The following is an 18268-nucleotide window of genomic DNA, read 5'->3' as shown; positions in this document are numbered from 1 at the left end:
AAATTTAAGGGCCCGGGACCGCTCCCCGTTGGAGCTGATTTTGAGGGTCTGAGCCCGGACCCTTAAATTTGAATGAAAAGGTGAATTAAGGGTCCTGGGACCGCTCCCCATTGGAGTTGCTCTTACAACTCGAGTTCTCTTGTACTTCAAAGTGAACATGCACTTATTTGCTGCCATTGTTCTTTTGTGAAAAAAAAAAATACGACTTGACACTATACTACCGTTTTGCACCCTTAGTTGTAGGTACTCATCTTTTTGTTGGACCTTGGTTTTATTTTGAATATTTCTCTATTCTTTTGATAAGACATATAGAATAAGACATATAGAAGCCCTATACTTTATTTGTACCATAACCCCCAACTTTTGTACTGTAGGATAATAAAACCACCCTCGTGAATTGAATCCACACCCTTTTTTTTTTTGTTGAAATCCACACCCTCTTGAATTTTAGAGTACTTCACATCTAATTGAGCAATTAGTGGAGAATATATAGTACATAAGTCTGTTGGGTTGAGGTTGTTAATCGAGTGTTATATCTTCTTCTCAACACCCTCTCTTCTTCAAATCATTTGGGTGAATCAAACCCAACATTGTGATGACCAGGCTATTTTGAATACCTTATCTGCTCTCTTATCGACATCTTTCAATGGCGTTGCTATTTTGAATACCTTTTCTCCAACCATTTGATGTACTGTCTCCGCCCATTTGATGTAGTCTCCACCCCAGAAAATGTGTCCATTTCCAAGCTAAATCATACCGATAGGCGCGACTTTATTTAGAAAGTTATGATCTTTTTTCTAACCTAATATGTTTCTCGTAGAACTTGAATATTTTTCTTTCCTTCCGGCTTCTTTATGCACAAAATCTATTTATTGGTTCTCTCTTCACTTCAAAAGCTAAATTCTCTTACTGTTCTTCAATTGTCAATCATTTTCTGTTTTTAAAAGTGGTTGTCATGGGGCACAAAACAGTTTACTGTGAGCAATGTAGTCTTCAGGGGAGTTAATGCGAATTTTTAATTTTATGAGGACAATATTATATAAGTGTCAATTCATCTTGCCTTAGGGCTGTCTCCGAAAAAGAAATAAGAGAAGATTGCCTTTCAACCCGAATCGTAAGATTCAAGATAAGTCGTGATCTTAACAACTGAAACAGAATGCGGAAATCAAAAGCTGAAACTTCATTATTTACTTATTTTTCTCAAAAGCAACACTCTTCATTTGTTCATCATCTTTGCCATCACCACCATAGGTACTAGCAACACCATCACCAAGGATAACCAACCACATCTCTTTCTCTGGCAAGGGTTTCTTCTGGAACCTTCGACTAGGGGAACAAGCCCTCAACGAGGGTTTCAAACAAAAAAAATTCGTTGCATTTCTCCACGGAATAGTTTTTGTGACATCCAAGTCTTATCAGTTATCGATATTATTCCCGCTCTAGACACCCCAGACCCAAACCCAAAAGTACATGGTTTTTCTTGCAAGTCTTCAAATGGGGAGTTAGATTTTATACATGAGTTGGAAAGCGGAGTGCCTGTAGGGATTTTCTCTTCATTCTCTATCTCTATCCTCTTCACTCTCTCTCTACATCTATATCTTATCTCAACCTGAAAACTCAACAAAAACGAATACCCAACCACCCGTGCATAAAGATTAGAGCAGAGAAGAGAGATAGAGAAGCTAAAACCCAATCAAATCCTTCACTGAAATTGGTGTGAAAAATGGCGTCTTTGGCTCAGCAATTTGCAGGTCTAAGATGCCCACCTCTCTCTTCTTCTTCTCGTTTCTCAAAACCTACTCATCCTTCAAAACCCACAAAGACAACTTTTTCCCCAATAGTATCTGCAGTTGCCATATCCAATGCACAAACAAGAGAAAGAGAGAGAATGAAAGATATGTTCGAAGAAGCTTATGAGAGATGCCGAACTACTCCCATGCAAGGTGTTGCTTTCACTGTTGAAGATTTTCATGCTGCTCTTGAAAAGTATGACTACAACTCTGAAATTGGCACCAAGGTATAACATTTTTGTTTTGAATTACTCTTTTATTTGGTGGGTAGGTGTCTAAATGAGTTATTATTGTCTGATTATGGAAACCCATGTCTTCAAATTCTCTCTATTTTAATTTGTGTAGGAGCATAGTTTAGTTCTTCAGATATGATGGTTGTGAGACAAATTGATTGGTTTAAGTGAATAAATTGTTAGTGTTTGGTAATTTTATTGAATTATGTAAAGTGAATGTCTATGTAGGAGAAAAATATTAATGATAGAAATGTAGGGATTTCTTTAATGGGGGTTTTGATGGTTCATTGAGTTTGATTTAGATGTATTTAGTAGAGTACTTGTTAATTGTTGTGGGTTATCTCATTTGTGGTTTTCGGTGAGTTGTTTCTATACATTGTTGGCGATCTTGTTAGTGTTTTCGGCGTGCTTCAATGAAAAATGTTGGCTGAACAGAAGAAAACCATTGTTTGCCATTTTCCCAACTTCAATTTATTATCACGTGTAGCCAATAGTATCTAGAGTCGGGTTCTTGATTAAAGGCTTCTTTTGTTGCATTTTGTAGATCGTTCTTGAATTTATTAGATGCAAAATCATAGGTCTATCTCGTTTACTTAAACTTTAGTTTTGATCTATATCCATGACAAATATTATGATGTTTCTTAATATGGTGGTTTTGGGTTGTAATGATCTGAGCTTTTATCTGTATTTTTTGTTAGTTAACGGGTGGGTGCAGGTTAGGGTACAAGTCATTTGCAAAGCCACCTTTAAAACCAAAACTTACAACATAGCTGTCATTGTCTCCCATGGCATCGCCAAGTCTTCATAGATCAATTTTTTGCCCAATATCTTCCTCTACTCTAAAGGAATATGGTTCATTGTATTGGATTTAACTCTTTATTTTCATGTTAAAGGACAGCTTATTCCCTTTGAATGTTCCTTAGTTTCTATCCTTTTGTAATCCTCCTATAACTCTAGACATGCTACGTCGCTCTAGCCTTACTGCTTTCCTCTTGATTAACATGCCTAGCATCGGCAATTTTTTCAAACATGCCGTCAAAAATATTCAAGCTCACTAGTTTAAAAGAATAGTAAAGCTCGCTCTGCCGGCATCGTTTTCCTCCAAATTCCCTTGCACTAATGTGGTCGACCTGCCCCTTATCAACTGGACGCTCTAGCAATCGAATTCTCCCTCTTATCCATTCACTAAACTACCTTGTCTTCCTCTTGTAACTTCGAATACAGCTCCAGTTATAGGCATGCCATCATTGCTAGCTAAAATTCTCGGAGACGCACCTGAAATCTCAGTTCAGCGGTTAATTATTAGGCCTCCCATTTTTTCAAATTTTGAATGAGGTGGGCCAAATAGAGAATGAAATGCAGAAATAAGGGAAGGGGGATGGTCGCCTTTTTTTGGTTTAAGGGCGGCCCGCCCTACCGAAGTACCAAAGACTTTCAGGGCTGATATATTGGTTGCATCTAGCATTACGGAAAAGGCTTTCCCTTCGTTCCATCTCCCAGTCATTTAAAGCTCTTCTCAGATGTAAATTCCAATCTGTTCTCTCTTCGGATCTGCTGTAATGATCATATACTGATATCTTGTTCCTTCATGATATGCTATATACTGTAGGGAAACAAATCTTTAATGGTTTGTTGTGCCATCTGGTTTTGAAATTCTCTCCATACAGTGCACAGATAATTTCCTTTTGGTGTTGAAGTCCCCCAAACATTCAGTCTTCTCCGTACTTTTCACGAAGTTCCTTCTCCAGAAGCTTCCTTCTCTTCCTGAGCTTCCATATTCACTTGTGCAAAAGATATGATTCCTGTGCTTTAAGGTCTTTATTCTCAAAACCCCCTTATTTGTAGGTGCAAATACTTTCTCCAAAGCAACACCCAGACTCCCAGTGTATCCTTCGTTTGTCTTCCTTCTTGTCCCATAGGAAATTCGCATTTTAGATCCGATGATCTTCAATATACTTGCAAGAACAGAGAAAAAGACATGAAGTATATTGGCATGGTTGCATGAAAAATCAGCACCAACTTCCATCTTAATAGTGTTTTCTTGCTTTCAATGCAGAAAGCTTATGTTAAATAGCTGACGTGTTTAGTGTCTCTGCTATGCCCACCTCAATCATGCTTCTCTTTGAGTAGTTCACTTTTAATTTCAGAAGCATCTTTGAACCAGATTAGGATATTTTTCTGCTTTTATGCTTCTGCTTGACCGCATCTAAGAAGAACAGCAGCTCTAACAAATTTGTTGTTTCTTATTTATGTCCAGTGAACTTGCTATCTCAAGTTTGTTCTTCTGTTATGTGGTTAGGGTTCCAGCATTGACTTCTAGCTCCATTATTTGCTCTAGTACAAGTAGATATATCTAGGCAAGACACCAAAGAAGGGCCTTTATTAGGTTATTTCCTAGTTTTTTTGTAATCGTATCTCGGGTAGTTATCTTACGTGGTTATATTTGAAAGCTGGTGCACCAAACTGTTTCATTTATCTTTCTCTTAAGATAGAGTCATGGTAGTTGCAAATGTGAAGGTAAACCATTCTATGATAAACATGTTTCCATTTTCTTTCAGGTGAAAGGAACAGTATTCTGTACAGAAAACAATGGAGCACTAGTTGACATTACCGCTAAATCTTCGGCATATCTACCTCTCCAAGAAGCATGTATTCACAAGATAAAACATGTAGAAGAAGCAGGCATAGTTGCAGGTTTGCGTGAAGAGTTTGTGATTATAGGCGAAAACCAAGCTGATGATAGCTTGATCCTGAGTCTTCGCTCAATCCAGTATGATCTCGCCTGGGAAAGATGTAGGCAACTTCAGGCTGAGGATGTCGTCGTCAAGGGTAAGGTATGAATATTGAATACCTACATTTTTCTCTTTAAAATACTGTTACCAAATAACTTAGTACGTAACGTAACGTTGATTATTTTTCATGTTCATAAGTGCATGTGATGCGGGTGGTGGGGGTGTTGAGTTGAGGCTTATGCTATTCTTCTTCACTTTCCTTAAAATTGTTCTTCTAGAAGCTAAGGAAAACTTACCATCTTCAATATTTTCGATGGATTTTCCTAATTCATCGCAAGGATCACTTATTAAATTGTTATATTTCTGTTTATCTTCCTCTTTGTGTTCATTGCAGAAACTTAAGTCACGAACTGCCTTATAAATAAATAAAAAATTCACCGTTCTTATATGCCGAAATTAACGCGCAGATTGTCAGCGGAAACAAAGGTGGAGTTGTGGCAATTGTTGAAGGCCTTCGTGGGTTTATTCCGTTCTCACAGATATCATCAGTTAGTTCTAAACTTAACCGCCTTTTATTTTTCGTTACTTTATTTGTCCTGAACTTATCACATTCTAACTAAAAGAATACGTCCTTTCCAGAAATCAGAAGCGGAAGAACTCCTTGAGAAGGAGCTTCCTCTGAAATTCGTTGAAGTCGATGAAGAACAATCCAGGCTTATCCTCAGTAATAGGAAGGCCATGGCTGATAGCCAAGCACAACTTGGAATTGGATCAGTTGTCACCGGGACAGTACAGAGCCTTAAACCCTATGGTGCTTTCATTGACATTGGTGGAATTAATGGTCTTCTTCATGTTAGTCAAATTAGTCACGATCGTGTCTCAGATATTGCAACTGTTCTACAACCTGGTGACACTCTCAAGGTCATTTTCTTGGTTTTCACAAATTGTCTGGTTCAACTTGTTTGCCAGTTGCAAAATTAATTTTGTGAATTTTGTTTTCATGGTATAAAGGTCATGATATTGAGCCATGATCGTGAAAGAGGCCGAGTGAGTTTGTCTACCAAAAAGCTTGAGCCTACACCCGGAGACATGATTCGCAACCCAAAGCTTGTTTTTGAGAAGGTAATTTGTCCAAGGAACCACTAAAACTTTCTTCTCTCTGTCTCTCTCTCCCCCTATTTACATGTTCACAATTATTCATATATTCTTCCTAGGTTCTTTACTTCTCTTAGGTACCGTCGTACTTCTTTCCTTCAACTATTTGAAGTCTACCACACTAACGCCTTCTCTTGTTATTGTTTCAACAGGCAGAGGAAATGGCCCAGACATTCAGGCAAAGAATAGCTCAAGCAGAAGCTATGGCTCGGGCTGACATGCTGAGGTTCCAACCTGAGGTATTCTTTCAATTTAGACTTCATTTCATGTTCCATCTCTATATGAACAGAACCACGAAGTGGAAAGAAAGTAACCTTTTCGCTCTAACTTCTGAACAAATTTCGATCACTTCTGCATCTTGCCTTAAATGAATTAACCAATTAGGGTGTCTGGACTCAATTTTATGTCTCCATTCTGGTCACAAAATCGGGAACTTTTCTTTAATAAATATTTTCTATGTTACCCATCCAAGAATGAGTTCGATAAATTACTCAAATACGAATTCAGTCTAACTGTTGTTTCTTCTTATTGTTGTGTGTTCGTTGCAGAGTGGACTGACTCTAAGCTCGGACGGGATTTTAGGCCCACTAACACCAGATTTGCCTGTTGATGGTCTAGATCTGAGCGATATTCCTTCTGCTGAAGAATCAACTGTTCAATGATAACATGCACAACTACGACTTCGTTCCGTAGTTCTTTTTAAGTTGTTCAATCAAGTAAATGACATATAATTAGTTTTGAGGTGTAAACATTTTTACTTGTTTTTTTTGTAACCCAGATTTATTCAGACTTCTTGCAAGCAGGATATGAAGAACCATTTGTACAGCTTGAAGCCCAAGTTAAAACATCATGAAAAATTGTTGTAGTCCAAGCATAGTAATAGTCTTCAATTTAACAATTATGAGAAATAAGGAGGCCAAAGTTATTTATAAACAAAAATTGATCAATTTTTTTTTTTGGGTTTCATATCCTTGTTTAGGTTTACCCATAGTAAAGATTTTACATGTGTTTTTCTTGGAGGGTTCAAAATATGGACACATCTTTTGCATAAAAACCAGCAGGATATCGAGTCCTTAGAATAGTTAATAAACCAGCAGGATATCGAGTCCTTAGAATAATTAGTATTAACGGTATTCTTTTTCACGTAGCAACTAGATGCAACATTGAGTTCACTTTATGAACATTCTTCGAATTCAAGTAGTTAGTTACTCCGCTTTCTTTTGTGATTTATTTTATGTTACATTTAATGGTATCATTTTTAACTTAATCGTTTGATTTAAATATTTCTGGAATCATAAGTAAATCCGAGAATGGCATTAACAAATACATCAAACATTAAAATCATGTTTGGTCGGACATAATGAAATGTAATTTAGAGTTGACTAAGAAAGGAACATTTGTGTTTTTTTTATAACGTTAAGATTTGAACACTGATATGTAAAGTTAAGTTCAACAAAAAGAAAAAGTAAGTTGCACATGCGAAATGGAAATCAAGTTTTTTGTATTATTTCTATTTCAACATTTGCTTCATCAGAATACGTGGAAAGTGCGTTGTAATGACTAACGTAGATAGTAGTCGATTTCTCAAAAAAGAATACATGGAAAGTGCTAACCAAATTAGGGAGGTAAATGCAATTATAAATTTTCTTGGTCTTATTTAAAATTAGAGAAAGTGTGAGGAGCTAACCTCTAAAATCCCAAAACTTGGTTTTGGTTATCCGTAATTTGTTTGTTTTCAGTTGATGAAAGTTTACCGGTCATAATATGATCTTGTTAAATTGCTCTTTTCCCGCTCGATAATCCTCAAAACCTCAGTTCGTAACGAAGCGAAGTTAGATTCTTGTAAACCCTAATTTGATCATAGTGTCTATCTACTACAGTCTTCTACGTTTTGAGATTTTACTTGAACAAAACCCTAGATTTAGTTTTAATACTTCGCGAGGTGTGAAGGGGAAATTAGAAGAAGCCCTAATTTCTTCTAGTTATGGATGCAAAGGACATTCTGGGTTTATCCAAAATTCCTTTCTCTGGGAGTCAGGAGAAGAAATCTCGACCTCAAAAGGATTCTCAGAGGAAACCCGATGGCATTTCTCGAGAGGTAGGATACGTTTTTTTTTTACCATTGTTTAATTTCGATTTAGTTTTCGTTCTTACTGTTTCAATGTTATCTTTTGGTGTTTTGATTTCAGGTTTACGCACTTACAGGTGGTTTAGCACCATTAATGCCTACTTTTGATCCTGCTCAATTGAAACGAAAATCTCAATCCGATAAAGAAAAGGCAAGTTCTTCTATGAATGTGTTTTAGGGTTCAAATTGGTTAAATATAAAGGTTTGAACAAAAGTTAATGCATAAATTTGCATAATTTTGTTTTTTTAAGCTTTTGTTTCTTCAAAGAACAAACATGTTGTGATGAATGATGAATACACATTTGGTTTTGGGTGGTTTAGTTGCTTCCTTGTCTTGGGTGGTTCTAACTACTTTGAAAGTGACCATGCAGATAACGTGGCGATGGCTTCCATTTACGTCTTCTGCTAGAACTGATAATTTGCAACTTTATCATTGGGTATGTTTTGTATCTTGTAAAATAATTGAAAATTAATGATGGTTTGTTTGGCCATCTTTATGAAATTGTGAGGTGGTTTAATGTGTTCGGCGGTGTATTTCTTTCTTTTGTAGGTCAGAGTTGTAAATGGTGTACCACCGACGGACGACTATTCTTTCGCTAAGTATAACAAGGTGCCACTCTGCAAGATGATGCTTAATCTTATCATACTTGTTTAAATTTTTTTTATTGAAATTCTGTTGACGTTCTTCTTATTGGTGCAGTCAGTTGGCGTAGTCAAATACACAGACGAGGAATACGAAAAGTACTTAAATGATCCTGTAGGTACAAATTTGAATTGGTAACATAAATTTTAATTGTATCTTGAAAAAGATGTACATTTATAACTTATTGGAAGGGGAAATATCGTAATGCTTAAATTCATCAACTGTTTGTTAAATGTATATTTCTGGTAAAATTTCTGTACTAACATAAGGATATAAAGTAACATGATTTTGCACAGAAAGACAACATATGATGTCAGTTTGCTATTAGAATATTTATGAAGTAATTCTCTGTAAGCATATCTTTTGTTAAGGTAAGGACTGACATATGCTTATTTTTAGATGTGGACCAAAGAAGAGACAGATCAACTTTTTGACTTGTGTGACCGGTTCGACCTGCGCTTTATTGTAATAGCTGACAGGTTCCCAACACCACGGACTGTGGAGGAATTAAAGAGTCGCTACTATACTGGTATTTATTTATTTTTTGCATGGTTATTGTGTTGTTTCTCAGAAGTTCTGATATCAGTCATTTCATGCTTCTTTTACTGTTCTTTTTGTTCTGGGCGGAAGACGTGAAGCAAGTTTTTTACTCCCTTGCCCATCTAGCCCACCACATGGACTTATTCCGTTAAAACCTATACTTTTTAGTAGATTATTGGTTATTAACGATTTAATGACCTTAGTATTTCATAGAAATCATTTGGTTGTGCAATCAACCCTTACTTGTAATTGTTGTGTACAGTTGCTCGGGCTATTGTGGTTGCTAGAGCTCCATCCTCTGGTGATGCTTCTGGTCATCCTATTGTTAAGGTATGGTCGGATTCTCGATGGATATTATTTCTATTTTGATGCACGTCATGTCATGTATTGTGTTTTCAAAAGTTCTTTATTTTGAGATATTGTATATGCTCACTGTATCACGACACAGTACTGAAATATACTAGCATGATGGTGATGTTGACAATTATATTGTAAGAGTATAATTGAAATCAAGTGGGAAGTACAATTTTCTTTCATAGGAGAGTTCCGTTACTGAAGAAAACCAATTGTTTTGGCAGCAAACATGCTCTATCACTTTATTTGAGTAGAAATGAATTTTGTTGCGAGGCGTGTGTGATTCTTGAGTTTTGCGCTTCTTGTAGGAAATGTACAATGCTCAACAAGAGACCGATCGTAAGCGTGCGTTGTCAATGGTTCTCTCTCAGACAAAGCAGCAAGAGCGCAAAGATGCTGAGGTATGATTCTTGTATTTTCATCGTCTTAAATTTGTTTATTAAATGTCATTTATGGTGCTGGTAGCTCTGCCCTTCTCGTAATGATCCATATTTGTTGCCATCTGTATGAAGCTTGTTTTTTCTTGAGAATCTAGCTTATGATGCTGTATCTTTTCAGGTTCTTGCTGAGGCAAAGCGAATCAATGAGTTGCGTTTGAGTGCAAAGGTAAGAAGCACTTGACTGGCTGTTTTATTGCTTTCATGTTTCTTAATTACTTCATCAGAAGGTAAATTTGTAAGTGTAGAAGTATCCACATTAGGTCCAATTGTTTTGTTGGAGGGTTGTGAATCTCCTCAACTTTATTAGGGAATTTCATAAGATTATCAGGTATCACTGTGTCTTCGTTCGGTTAGATTTTCATGAACAATTTGATAAATTAGTTCTCTACTGTTGACTAGGTATCATAGTGTCTAGGTAGTATTGAAATCTGGAGATATTTTGTATGGTAAAACATGGTTACATGAATATTTGTATTCTTTTGTAACTAATTGAGTCAGACTTTAACACAAAAATTTCCATCTCAAATGCAGTCTCCAACTTTCATAATATACTCCCAAACCTAAAAAAAATAATTATCACCAACTGATATTTGACTCTTCTTTTGGTCAATAGTGTTGATATGCTTGGGAGGAGAAGTTTTTGAGAAAAATAAAGTAAATAGACGGGATAAAAGAAAATTTGTAGGGTTATCATTCTTTGGTACAAAAGTATCTGTCATACTCATTTTAGGTATACCACAAAATTCACCTGAAGACCTTAAAATTATGGTATAGGGTAAAACATAAAAATAGTCAAAATGAAGCTCTGTTTCAAACCTATTTATCTCCTAAGGGGACCTTCACATATTTGTAACTTGGTAGAGTTTCAGGAACCTAGTTTTATTTGTTTTGTTAGTAAGCAATCCCAATTTTTCACTCTATCAATATACGAACTGTTTTGTGGTCAATTTACATGTATAGAAGTTCACAGCAGGAATTCTTCATAAGCATAATACCATATGGTTAGAGTGTACATTCTATAATGACTGTTCTGTCATTGCAGGGAGCTGAAGAAGCCGAGTTGGCTATGACCTCAAGTGTTGGTGTAGAAAGCAATGAAATGGGTAAAGATGCTGTAGAATTATCACATTCTCCAAATACTCAAATTCCAGGTGTAGGTGTACCTCCATCTTCTACAGATATTACTTCTACTCCAGCTTCACTTAGATCGGTGAGTTATACTTCCCTTCTTGGATAAACATCTGACTATCTCTCTCTCTTTTTCTCTCTATACCGTGTAATAATTTGATTTGGGAGTTTCAGCTCGGTGTATTCTTGAGGTCCGTTGCTCTTGAACAAATGGTGCAAGCTGCGATCTCATCTGCTGGACCACGAACTTCGAAGCGAGTTGATCAGGCTTTAGAAGATTTTAAGGTCTTTTTCTCGTGCTCGTAATTTCTCATGTTAGAAAGTCATTTTATCATATTCTCGTACAGCCTGAGATTTTGTTTTATACATTACTCGTTTTGCTTTCAGCTGAATGTAAAACCAAGGGTCCCAACTAAAGCCGTTTGTAACGAGCATCTTGAATTGCGGAAAGATATTCTCACTCTACTTAATCTTCAAAAACAGGTATTTTGAGACTAATCTTACATTTCTTCCTTTTTCTCTTCTTTGACCCTTTCTCTAACAGAGTAGACAATTTTATCTTTGGTACATCTTCTATTCTGAAATGATTTTATAGGAGATAATTGTCATTAAATTCCTTGATGTCGTGTATCAGTTAAGGTTATGGTAGAAGCCAAAGGTTTGAAGGCTTACACGATAACAATATTATGCAAGTCTGTAGTAGATGATCTGTATTTGCAACCAAATCCTCGAGCTGTGAATGCACTACGACGTGCTTTTTACTCATTGCCGGATTCATTGATCTTACCACCTTTTGATATTCAGGTACAACTCAAGCAGGGGGAAGATTCGTCTCACCGTGACAGTTCATATACTGAGACACCAGGCACTCCCAAGGCAAGTGCTTATCCTTTTTATGCTCTATTTACAGTTTTTCTAACGTATGTATGTATGTGTGTGAGTGAGAGAAAGAGAGAGAGGTTTATTGTTAAATCCTTTTACCGGAGAGCGTGGACTTTGTTAATTACATTTACAAAAAGCTTTCGGATTTTGTCTGAGCTCTGGTGTTTTAAACTTATGATGCAGCGTTCTCACCGAGGAGGAGATCATGAGCGACAATTCGCTCCCGATTCAGTTAGTTTTGGAGGTGAATATTGTTCTTTATTGAATATTTCAGTCCAACTCTGTAATTCAGGATACACTATTTGTTATATATAATCCTACTTTTTTCTTACTTCTTATTTTCTTAATTGGGATTTCAGGGGAAAGGGTCGGGAAACGAGATCATAAACGCAAGGTATGTACTATATCATCTGTTCATTTTTTGGTATCGTTTTAACTTCACAATTTCTTTCTTAATTCTTTTTACCACTTGGGTTCTTAAGGCTCCTGGAAGATTTTCGGATGCTCCACCATCACCCCCACAAACAAAAAGGGCTAGGAAATTAAAGGCTTCGGATTAATAACCATCTAGACGGAATCAAATCTTACCCGAGAGGTCGGAAATCCCAAGAACATTTGGAAAATCAGTTATTGTATATCTCAGTATTCCTAATTTACCTGCTGACATATCTTAGTCATAGTAGCAGTACTATGAGAAACACAGAGTTACCATGAACACTTTCTTACTATTAGGAACTTTTCTCTTTCTTAGGGTCTTGTTTAGCCTCTTTTTTTTTTGTCAATTTAAGGTATTCTCCCTTTTTAGATCTTTGGCTAAGAACTTGGAGCAATTTCAACAGGTGTACTACAATACTAGTATGATGTAAACTAGCTTAAATACTTGCTTTTTTGTATCTCATTTTATTTAACCCTCAAATGAAGCCAACAATTGCTTGCTCAATTGGTACTGTATCTACTTCCGTCCGAAATTCCGGAAGTCTTGGTTCGATTTACAGTGAAGATAGAATCTAATGATATATTGAATTCGGGTTATTAAGTGTATAAATGTTGGCCTATATGGTAATCAGTATGGCCTTTAGGAGTTAATACTTGACGGCAATTTCAGCATCAAAAGCTAGTGAATGTAAATTGCAAAAACACAAAAGCTAATGGATGTGATGTAATCATGTTATTTCAAAAAAAATATTATTAATTTAAGAAAGTTTTTGAAATTAAGATGAAGATGAAACATAAGAAATGAAGATCCACCATAAAGAGTTTCAAATCCATCTTGATTTGAAGTTTGAGAGGTGTTTCTAACACATCTGGATCTCGATTTCTTTCAATCTCATTTTTCTTGTAAAACAGACCATTTATGGAGGTCAGATACAAAATTAGGTGTGAACTTGAGATTTTCCTTCGATATTTTCTTACACATCTTATCCGAGCATTTGACCTTGATCAAGCGGAAATTCGATTCTTTGGGCGGAATAAGTGAAGGAAAGAAAGAGAAGACTTACTATTACTGCTCCGCTGATTTCATTAAAAGCGAAGGAGGAAAGCTACTCGACCAAAGCAAACATCAAGCTCAAGGTTGAATTACATTATATGACATTAGCTATATAAACTGATATAAGAGGCATTGAGAAACATTTGTGATATTCTAGATGAAAGCAGAGATATTGGTGGATATTTGAAACATCCTAATCGATACACAAATATTGAGAGAACTCAAACGTTTGTGACTAATAACATAGACAACGATGGACATAGCCATGTCCACCAAAATCCATAACCACTACTTCCTAAAGCAAACCCAAAAACTTCCATGTACTAACTCCTAAAGGTCATCCAAACTAACCTACGACTACGAGGCCATGGTAATAGGATGAAAATGAAAACCTCTGGCGAAAGTAGAACTAGATAATTACAGATAATTTATTATTATTATTACTAATTTACATGGACTTCATGAATCATTAAATCCAATATAGTTTAGATCTTAAATCTTAAAGACCATATAAATACCTTAATCTGATATGGTATAGATACATCTTAGATCTTAAAGACATCTTAGACCGTTAATAAATACGCGAAACAATAATGACAATTTATTATCTCTTTTATTATAAAAAAGAGAGATTATTCATAAATATTATACATGACCTATATAAATAACAAAACGAAGTTTGATGTCCATGTTCATAACTTCATATCATTCGACGCCTCCTCTCTCTGGACAGTCTTTGTGCAAACCTGCATTAGGTGAAATATCAAATTAAGTACGAGACACTAAACTTTCATTTTTCCATATGGAATTCACTCCCCTAATCTAAACTTGAAGGAAACCAATAAAATTTTCTAAAAAAACATTCGATATCTTACTCGACGAGGGCATGTTTGTTAGAACGTGCTCCATGAACAGGTTCTTGTAAGCCATTGTCTAAATTTGTAGCTGAAACAGGTTTATCCAGCAGGGCTTTACCTATCCTCTCTAACCTCAACAAATTCTCTTTACTTGAATCATCTGTCGACGTCTCGCTAGCTTTCATACTGTCATCCTGTTTTAATGTTTGTGTATATAACGATTAGAAACAAAGTACGTCTCGTTACTCAAATAATGGCCGAAGCGCTAACTACATATACCTGGATACGAAGATAATTGCGCCCACAATCGCGGCATTGAAAAATAAGAGACATATAAATGTCAACCATATCGTCCATTGCATTAAAAAAGACATCAAGTAAAGGAGGGGTGCCTTTGTCACTTGCAAACCAATCTAGCAAACCCCAGTCTTTGTATTGTCCTTTAACATCATACCCTTGTCTCTTAGCCGATCCGGTACCAAGAGACAGAATTAGATATTTATTGTAATTTTGATTATTATTTGAATCTCGACCATGATTCATATTAATCTTCGTTGCCGCTTCTCGTATTGCAAGCAATGTCTGATCATTAAAATAATATAAAATAAATAATATTTAGTCGATATATATTAATAGACAAATATTTAAAAAATGTAGAGTAATTTATGTACAGGATTGTTAGCAGCAACACCACCGTCTACAAGATTGTATACGGAAGTAGTGGTTTGGAAATAATGTGGTGGAAGATAATAAGGAGCTGCAGCCGAGCTAACTACTACATCCGATAGAAATGCATTTTTCCTACTGTCTCCTTTTGCCTGCATTCATTGGTAAATATCGTAAATCATATTTTATCGATAGCAACTATTACGACAACATTGTGTTATTTGACTCTATGGTATGCTTTTCTATTTTACAAATTCTAATTTTCAAATGGCGTGAGAAAACGTTAATAACATTTAGATGGTGAAAATTTGTTTGAGTACTCCGAATTAAGACAAGTCCAATTCAATTAATAGAAGAGAAAATAACACTTACTTGGTGGGAGGAAAATATAATCGGGTGAAGGAGTTTGATGTCGAAAGTAGGAATAAGCACATTTGTTAGAGTGTCGCTCAACTTTTTTGTACTAAGAAGTTGTTTAACTTTTGTATGGAGATATTTGCCATCGTATTTCGGGTGAAACACAGCCGTAAATAAAAATGTCATTAAATATTTGACCGACACATGAACTGTACTCAAAATCTTCTTCCATATCCCTACTGATGACCATTTTGATTCCTCCGCCCATGGAAATTTGTAACTATTTAAATGAGTGAAGAAAACAAAGAAAAGATTAATTGTATCCTTAGAATAGATGGAATTAGTTTTTTTTTTTGTTGAAAGAGATGGAGTTAGGTTATAATAACAAAATCACTAGTCCCCTTGTACAAATATACAAAAAGAGGGATGAAGAAGGTGGTAATGTATGTTTTCCTCCATGGGAAAGTTCAAGATTGAATTTTGATGTGTAATAAGAACACAGAAGGACAAAAAAAACCAAAAAAATGCCGCATCTTTGGAACATTCAAAATAGTCTCTTGGAAATAATGACTTGGTCCATCAAGATTGATTGTAACATACTGACGATGCTCACCAAGGTTGCCCCACTAGTCAATCTTGATTGACCAAGTAATTATTTTCCGAAACTATTTTGAATACTCCAAAGCTGCACACCAAAAAGAAAAGAAAAAGGTAATATTTTTTTGTTTAGGAGAAAGGCTGAAAGCATCATAAAACCATGATGGTGGCTTTGGGGTGGTACGGAAAAGTCTCTAGAGAATAAAGATTTAGCCAATCAATATTGACTTAGGAACATGTTGAAGCTAAAAAATTTACAAGGTTGTATCTCGTCTTCTAATCTTCATTTACCACAGAGGCAGAAAGCATCATAAATCGATGGTCGTGGCTTTGGGGTCCCATGGAAAAGTTTTTGAAGAATAAAGATATAGTCAATCAAGATTGACTTACGGACATCCTGAAGCCAAGATTTTAGGTTGTATCTCGTCTTCTAAACTTCATTTTCCCCTCTCTTTGTGTGTATATCTCTCTCACACACAGAGTTCCGGCGAAAGGAAATGTTCCCTATGCGATAACCCCCTTCGTTGTAGACGAAGAAGACCTCGAGACCCTGCTCGAGGATTTCGTGCAACCTCCTCGAAGATTTCATGCTACCTCCTCGAGGTCCTATTCGTCCCACACAAACGGAGAGAGAGAGATAGAGAATCAGCAGGAGAGGGAGGGAGGGAGAGAGGGAAAATAGAGGAAGAGAGAAGGAGGTGAAGATTACGGGGTAAAAATTTTAAAAAATAATAATTAATTATTTTTGGGTTCAAAACGAATGTGCCCTATGTCAAATCTAGTTGATTAAAGTCTTTAATTCTCGGAGACTTTCTATGATGGCCCAAAGCCGCGCCCAAATCCATTTAGATTCGGAACAATTTGGTCCGTTGGACTCAAACTGAGGGACAAATCATGGCTGACCTAAAATCAGTCTATTTCGAGTATCAACCTTATCTAATAAGTATTAGTACTTGATATTGAATAAACCTTTTTGTAGCTTGCTTGCACAAATTGGACTCCTCACTGAATATTTTGGGGCATTCTTCAAAATAGAATGGGACAATATCTTTTGCAGCAAAGAGAGGTCGTTTTCGTTCATTTGGCGTAGTTAACATGGCCGTTACTAAGCTTCCTGTACTTGTTCCTGCTATCAAATCGAAATAATCTGCAATCCTTGCTTCTTTTCCATCAAGTTTCTACAAAAAGAAAATGCCATGTCAAACCATTAGATAAAAAACTTAATATTTCTCTTTTCTCAAACTATAGATTTTGATATCTTGTATACACGCAACAGTTAGGTCATGAAAAAATGTTAACATAATAGCATGAATAACTATAGGGAGAAATACTTGAAGTTCATATTCAAGAAAGGTGAGGATAGTTGCAGGAATAATTCCTCGAACTCCACCTCCGTCTATGCTAAGTATCGTAATTAGTTTCTCATTATTATTAAGGACCCCGGATACATTATATTTTGACATCGATAACCTAAATTATTCAACGAAGAAGAACGAGAAAACATATAGCTACTACACATAATGGCTTGTTGCCCTCTACTACACTATTTATAAAACAAAAAGTAGGTTTCATCGATGAAAGTTGGCGTTTAAAAAACGCAGCTTCACTCTTTCATCATTCCTAGTTTTCTTTCGGTTCAAATTATTCCCATTAATTTGGGTAGTACAAGACTACAAGATAAAAGGATAAAAAGATGTTACAATATTATTCCACTTTATCTTAATCATGGAATCCTTTATAGAACTAAAAGTTTCACTAAAAAGATCAAAGCTCTTAGATAGAGAGGAATATTTCCTACCTTGTAATAATATAACGATACTTCAACGACCACTATAACGGTCACATGACTCTATATATCTCTATCTCATAATCTAGGCAATGCTGCTACAGAAAAACTTGTGAATGTGAGCAAAGATCAGAACTTTTAACGAAGATGAATAATTACAGACTGATCATTAATACAATAAGATGCCAAGTTACAACATTTAAAACTCACAATCTCATATTTGTATCAAAGGCAGAAATAACCCTCCAAATTTAATAACCAATAAACTCTTCAATCTAAATTTTACCATCTTTACTGCAAAAAAGAAGTGGTGGAACTTCCCTTGTGTTTTTCGAATCACATGAAATCTTTCATGAAGTACCAAGCTTGTTGATGTTAATTAGAGGAAATTGAGAAGTGATCTATCTTCTCTTCGATAGAAGCTCAAAAACTCCCTAGTCAGGACGATAGTCGAAGATTCTCAGTATGCCAGTCCAGGGCCAATATGAATT

General features: G+C 35.8%; 3 protein-coding genes across 3 annotated transcripts; 2 read left to right on the top strand and 1 right to left on the bottom strand.

The window, feature by feature from the left end:
* The first annotated feature begins 586 nt into the window (after positions 1-586).
* RPS1 (ribosomal protein S1) lies at positions 587-6781 on the top strand. The gene is made up of 7 exons (XM_086645993.1): positions 587-2017; positions 4582-4857; positions 5223-5303; positions 5395-5676; positions 5767-5877; positions 6063-6149; positions 6459-6781. The coding sequence occupies exons 1-7, from the start codon at positions 1724-1726 to the stop codon at positions 6570-6572; spliced, it is 1245 nt and encodes a 414-aa protein (XP_086502119.1). The 5' UTR covers positions 587-1723; the 3' UTR covers positions 6573-6781.
* A 668-nt stretch (positions 6782-7449) lies between these two features.
* LOC147534142 (myb-like transcription factor family protein) lies at positions 7450-12965 on the top strand. The gene is made up of 16 exons (XM_086647931.1): positions 7450-8008; positions 8100-8189; positions 8410-8475; positions 8589-8648; positions 8739-8795; positions 9081-9210; positions 9484-9551; positions 9884-9976; positions 10134-10181; positions 11058-11225; positions 11318-11428; positions 11531-11626; positions 11948-12019; positions 12209-12269; positions 12385-12419; positions 12508-12965. The coding sequence occupies exons 1-16, from the start codon at positions 7895-7897 to the stop codon at positions 12583-12585; spliced, it is 1347 nt and encodes a 448-aa protein (XP_086504057.1). The 5' UTR covers positions 7450-7894; the 3' UTR covers positions 12586-12965.
* A 959-nt stretch (positions 12966-13924) lies between these two features.
* On the bottom strand, positions 13925-17629 carry LOC147534141 (patatin-like protein 2). Its single transcript, XM_086649276.1, has 7 exons — positions 17323-17629; positions 16961-17169; positions 15410-15674; positions 15043-15189; positions 14651-14953; positions 14390-14565; positions 13925-14260 (listed from the first exon to the last, which is right to left on the bottom strand). The coding sequence occupies exons 1-7, from the start codon at positions 17452-17454 to the stop codon at positions 14215-14217; spliced, it is 1278 nt and encodes a 425-aa protein (XP_086505402.1). The 5' UTR covers positions 17455-17629; the 3' UTR covers positions 13925-14214.
* Positions 17630-18268: the final 639 nt, after the last annotated feature.

Source organism: Eschscholzia californica, unplaced genomic scaffold, assembly GCF_041429995.1.
Source record: "Eschscholzia californica isolate CP2 unplaced genomic scaffold, dmEscCali1.0.p SCAF_6, whole genome shotgun sequence".
NCBI classification, from domain to species: Eukaryota; Viridiplantae; Streptophyta; class Magnoliopsida; order Ranunculales; family Papaveraceae; genus Eschscholzia; species Eschscholzia californica.
Note: the sequence above shows the minus strand (reverse complement) of the source record. Positions and strands in the feature narration are given on the sequence as shown.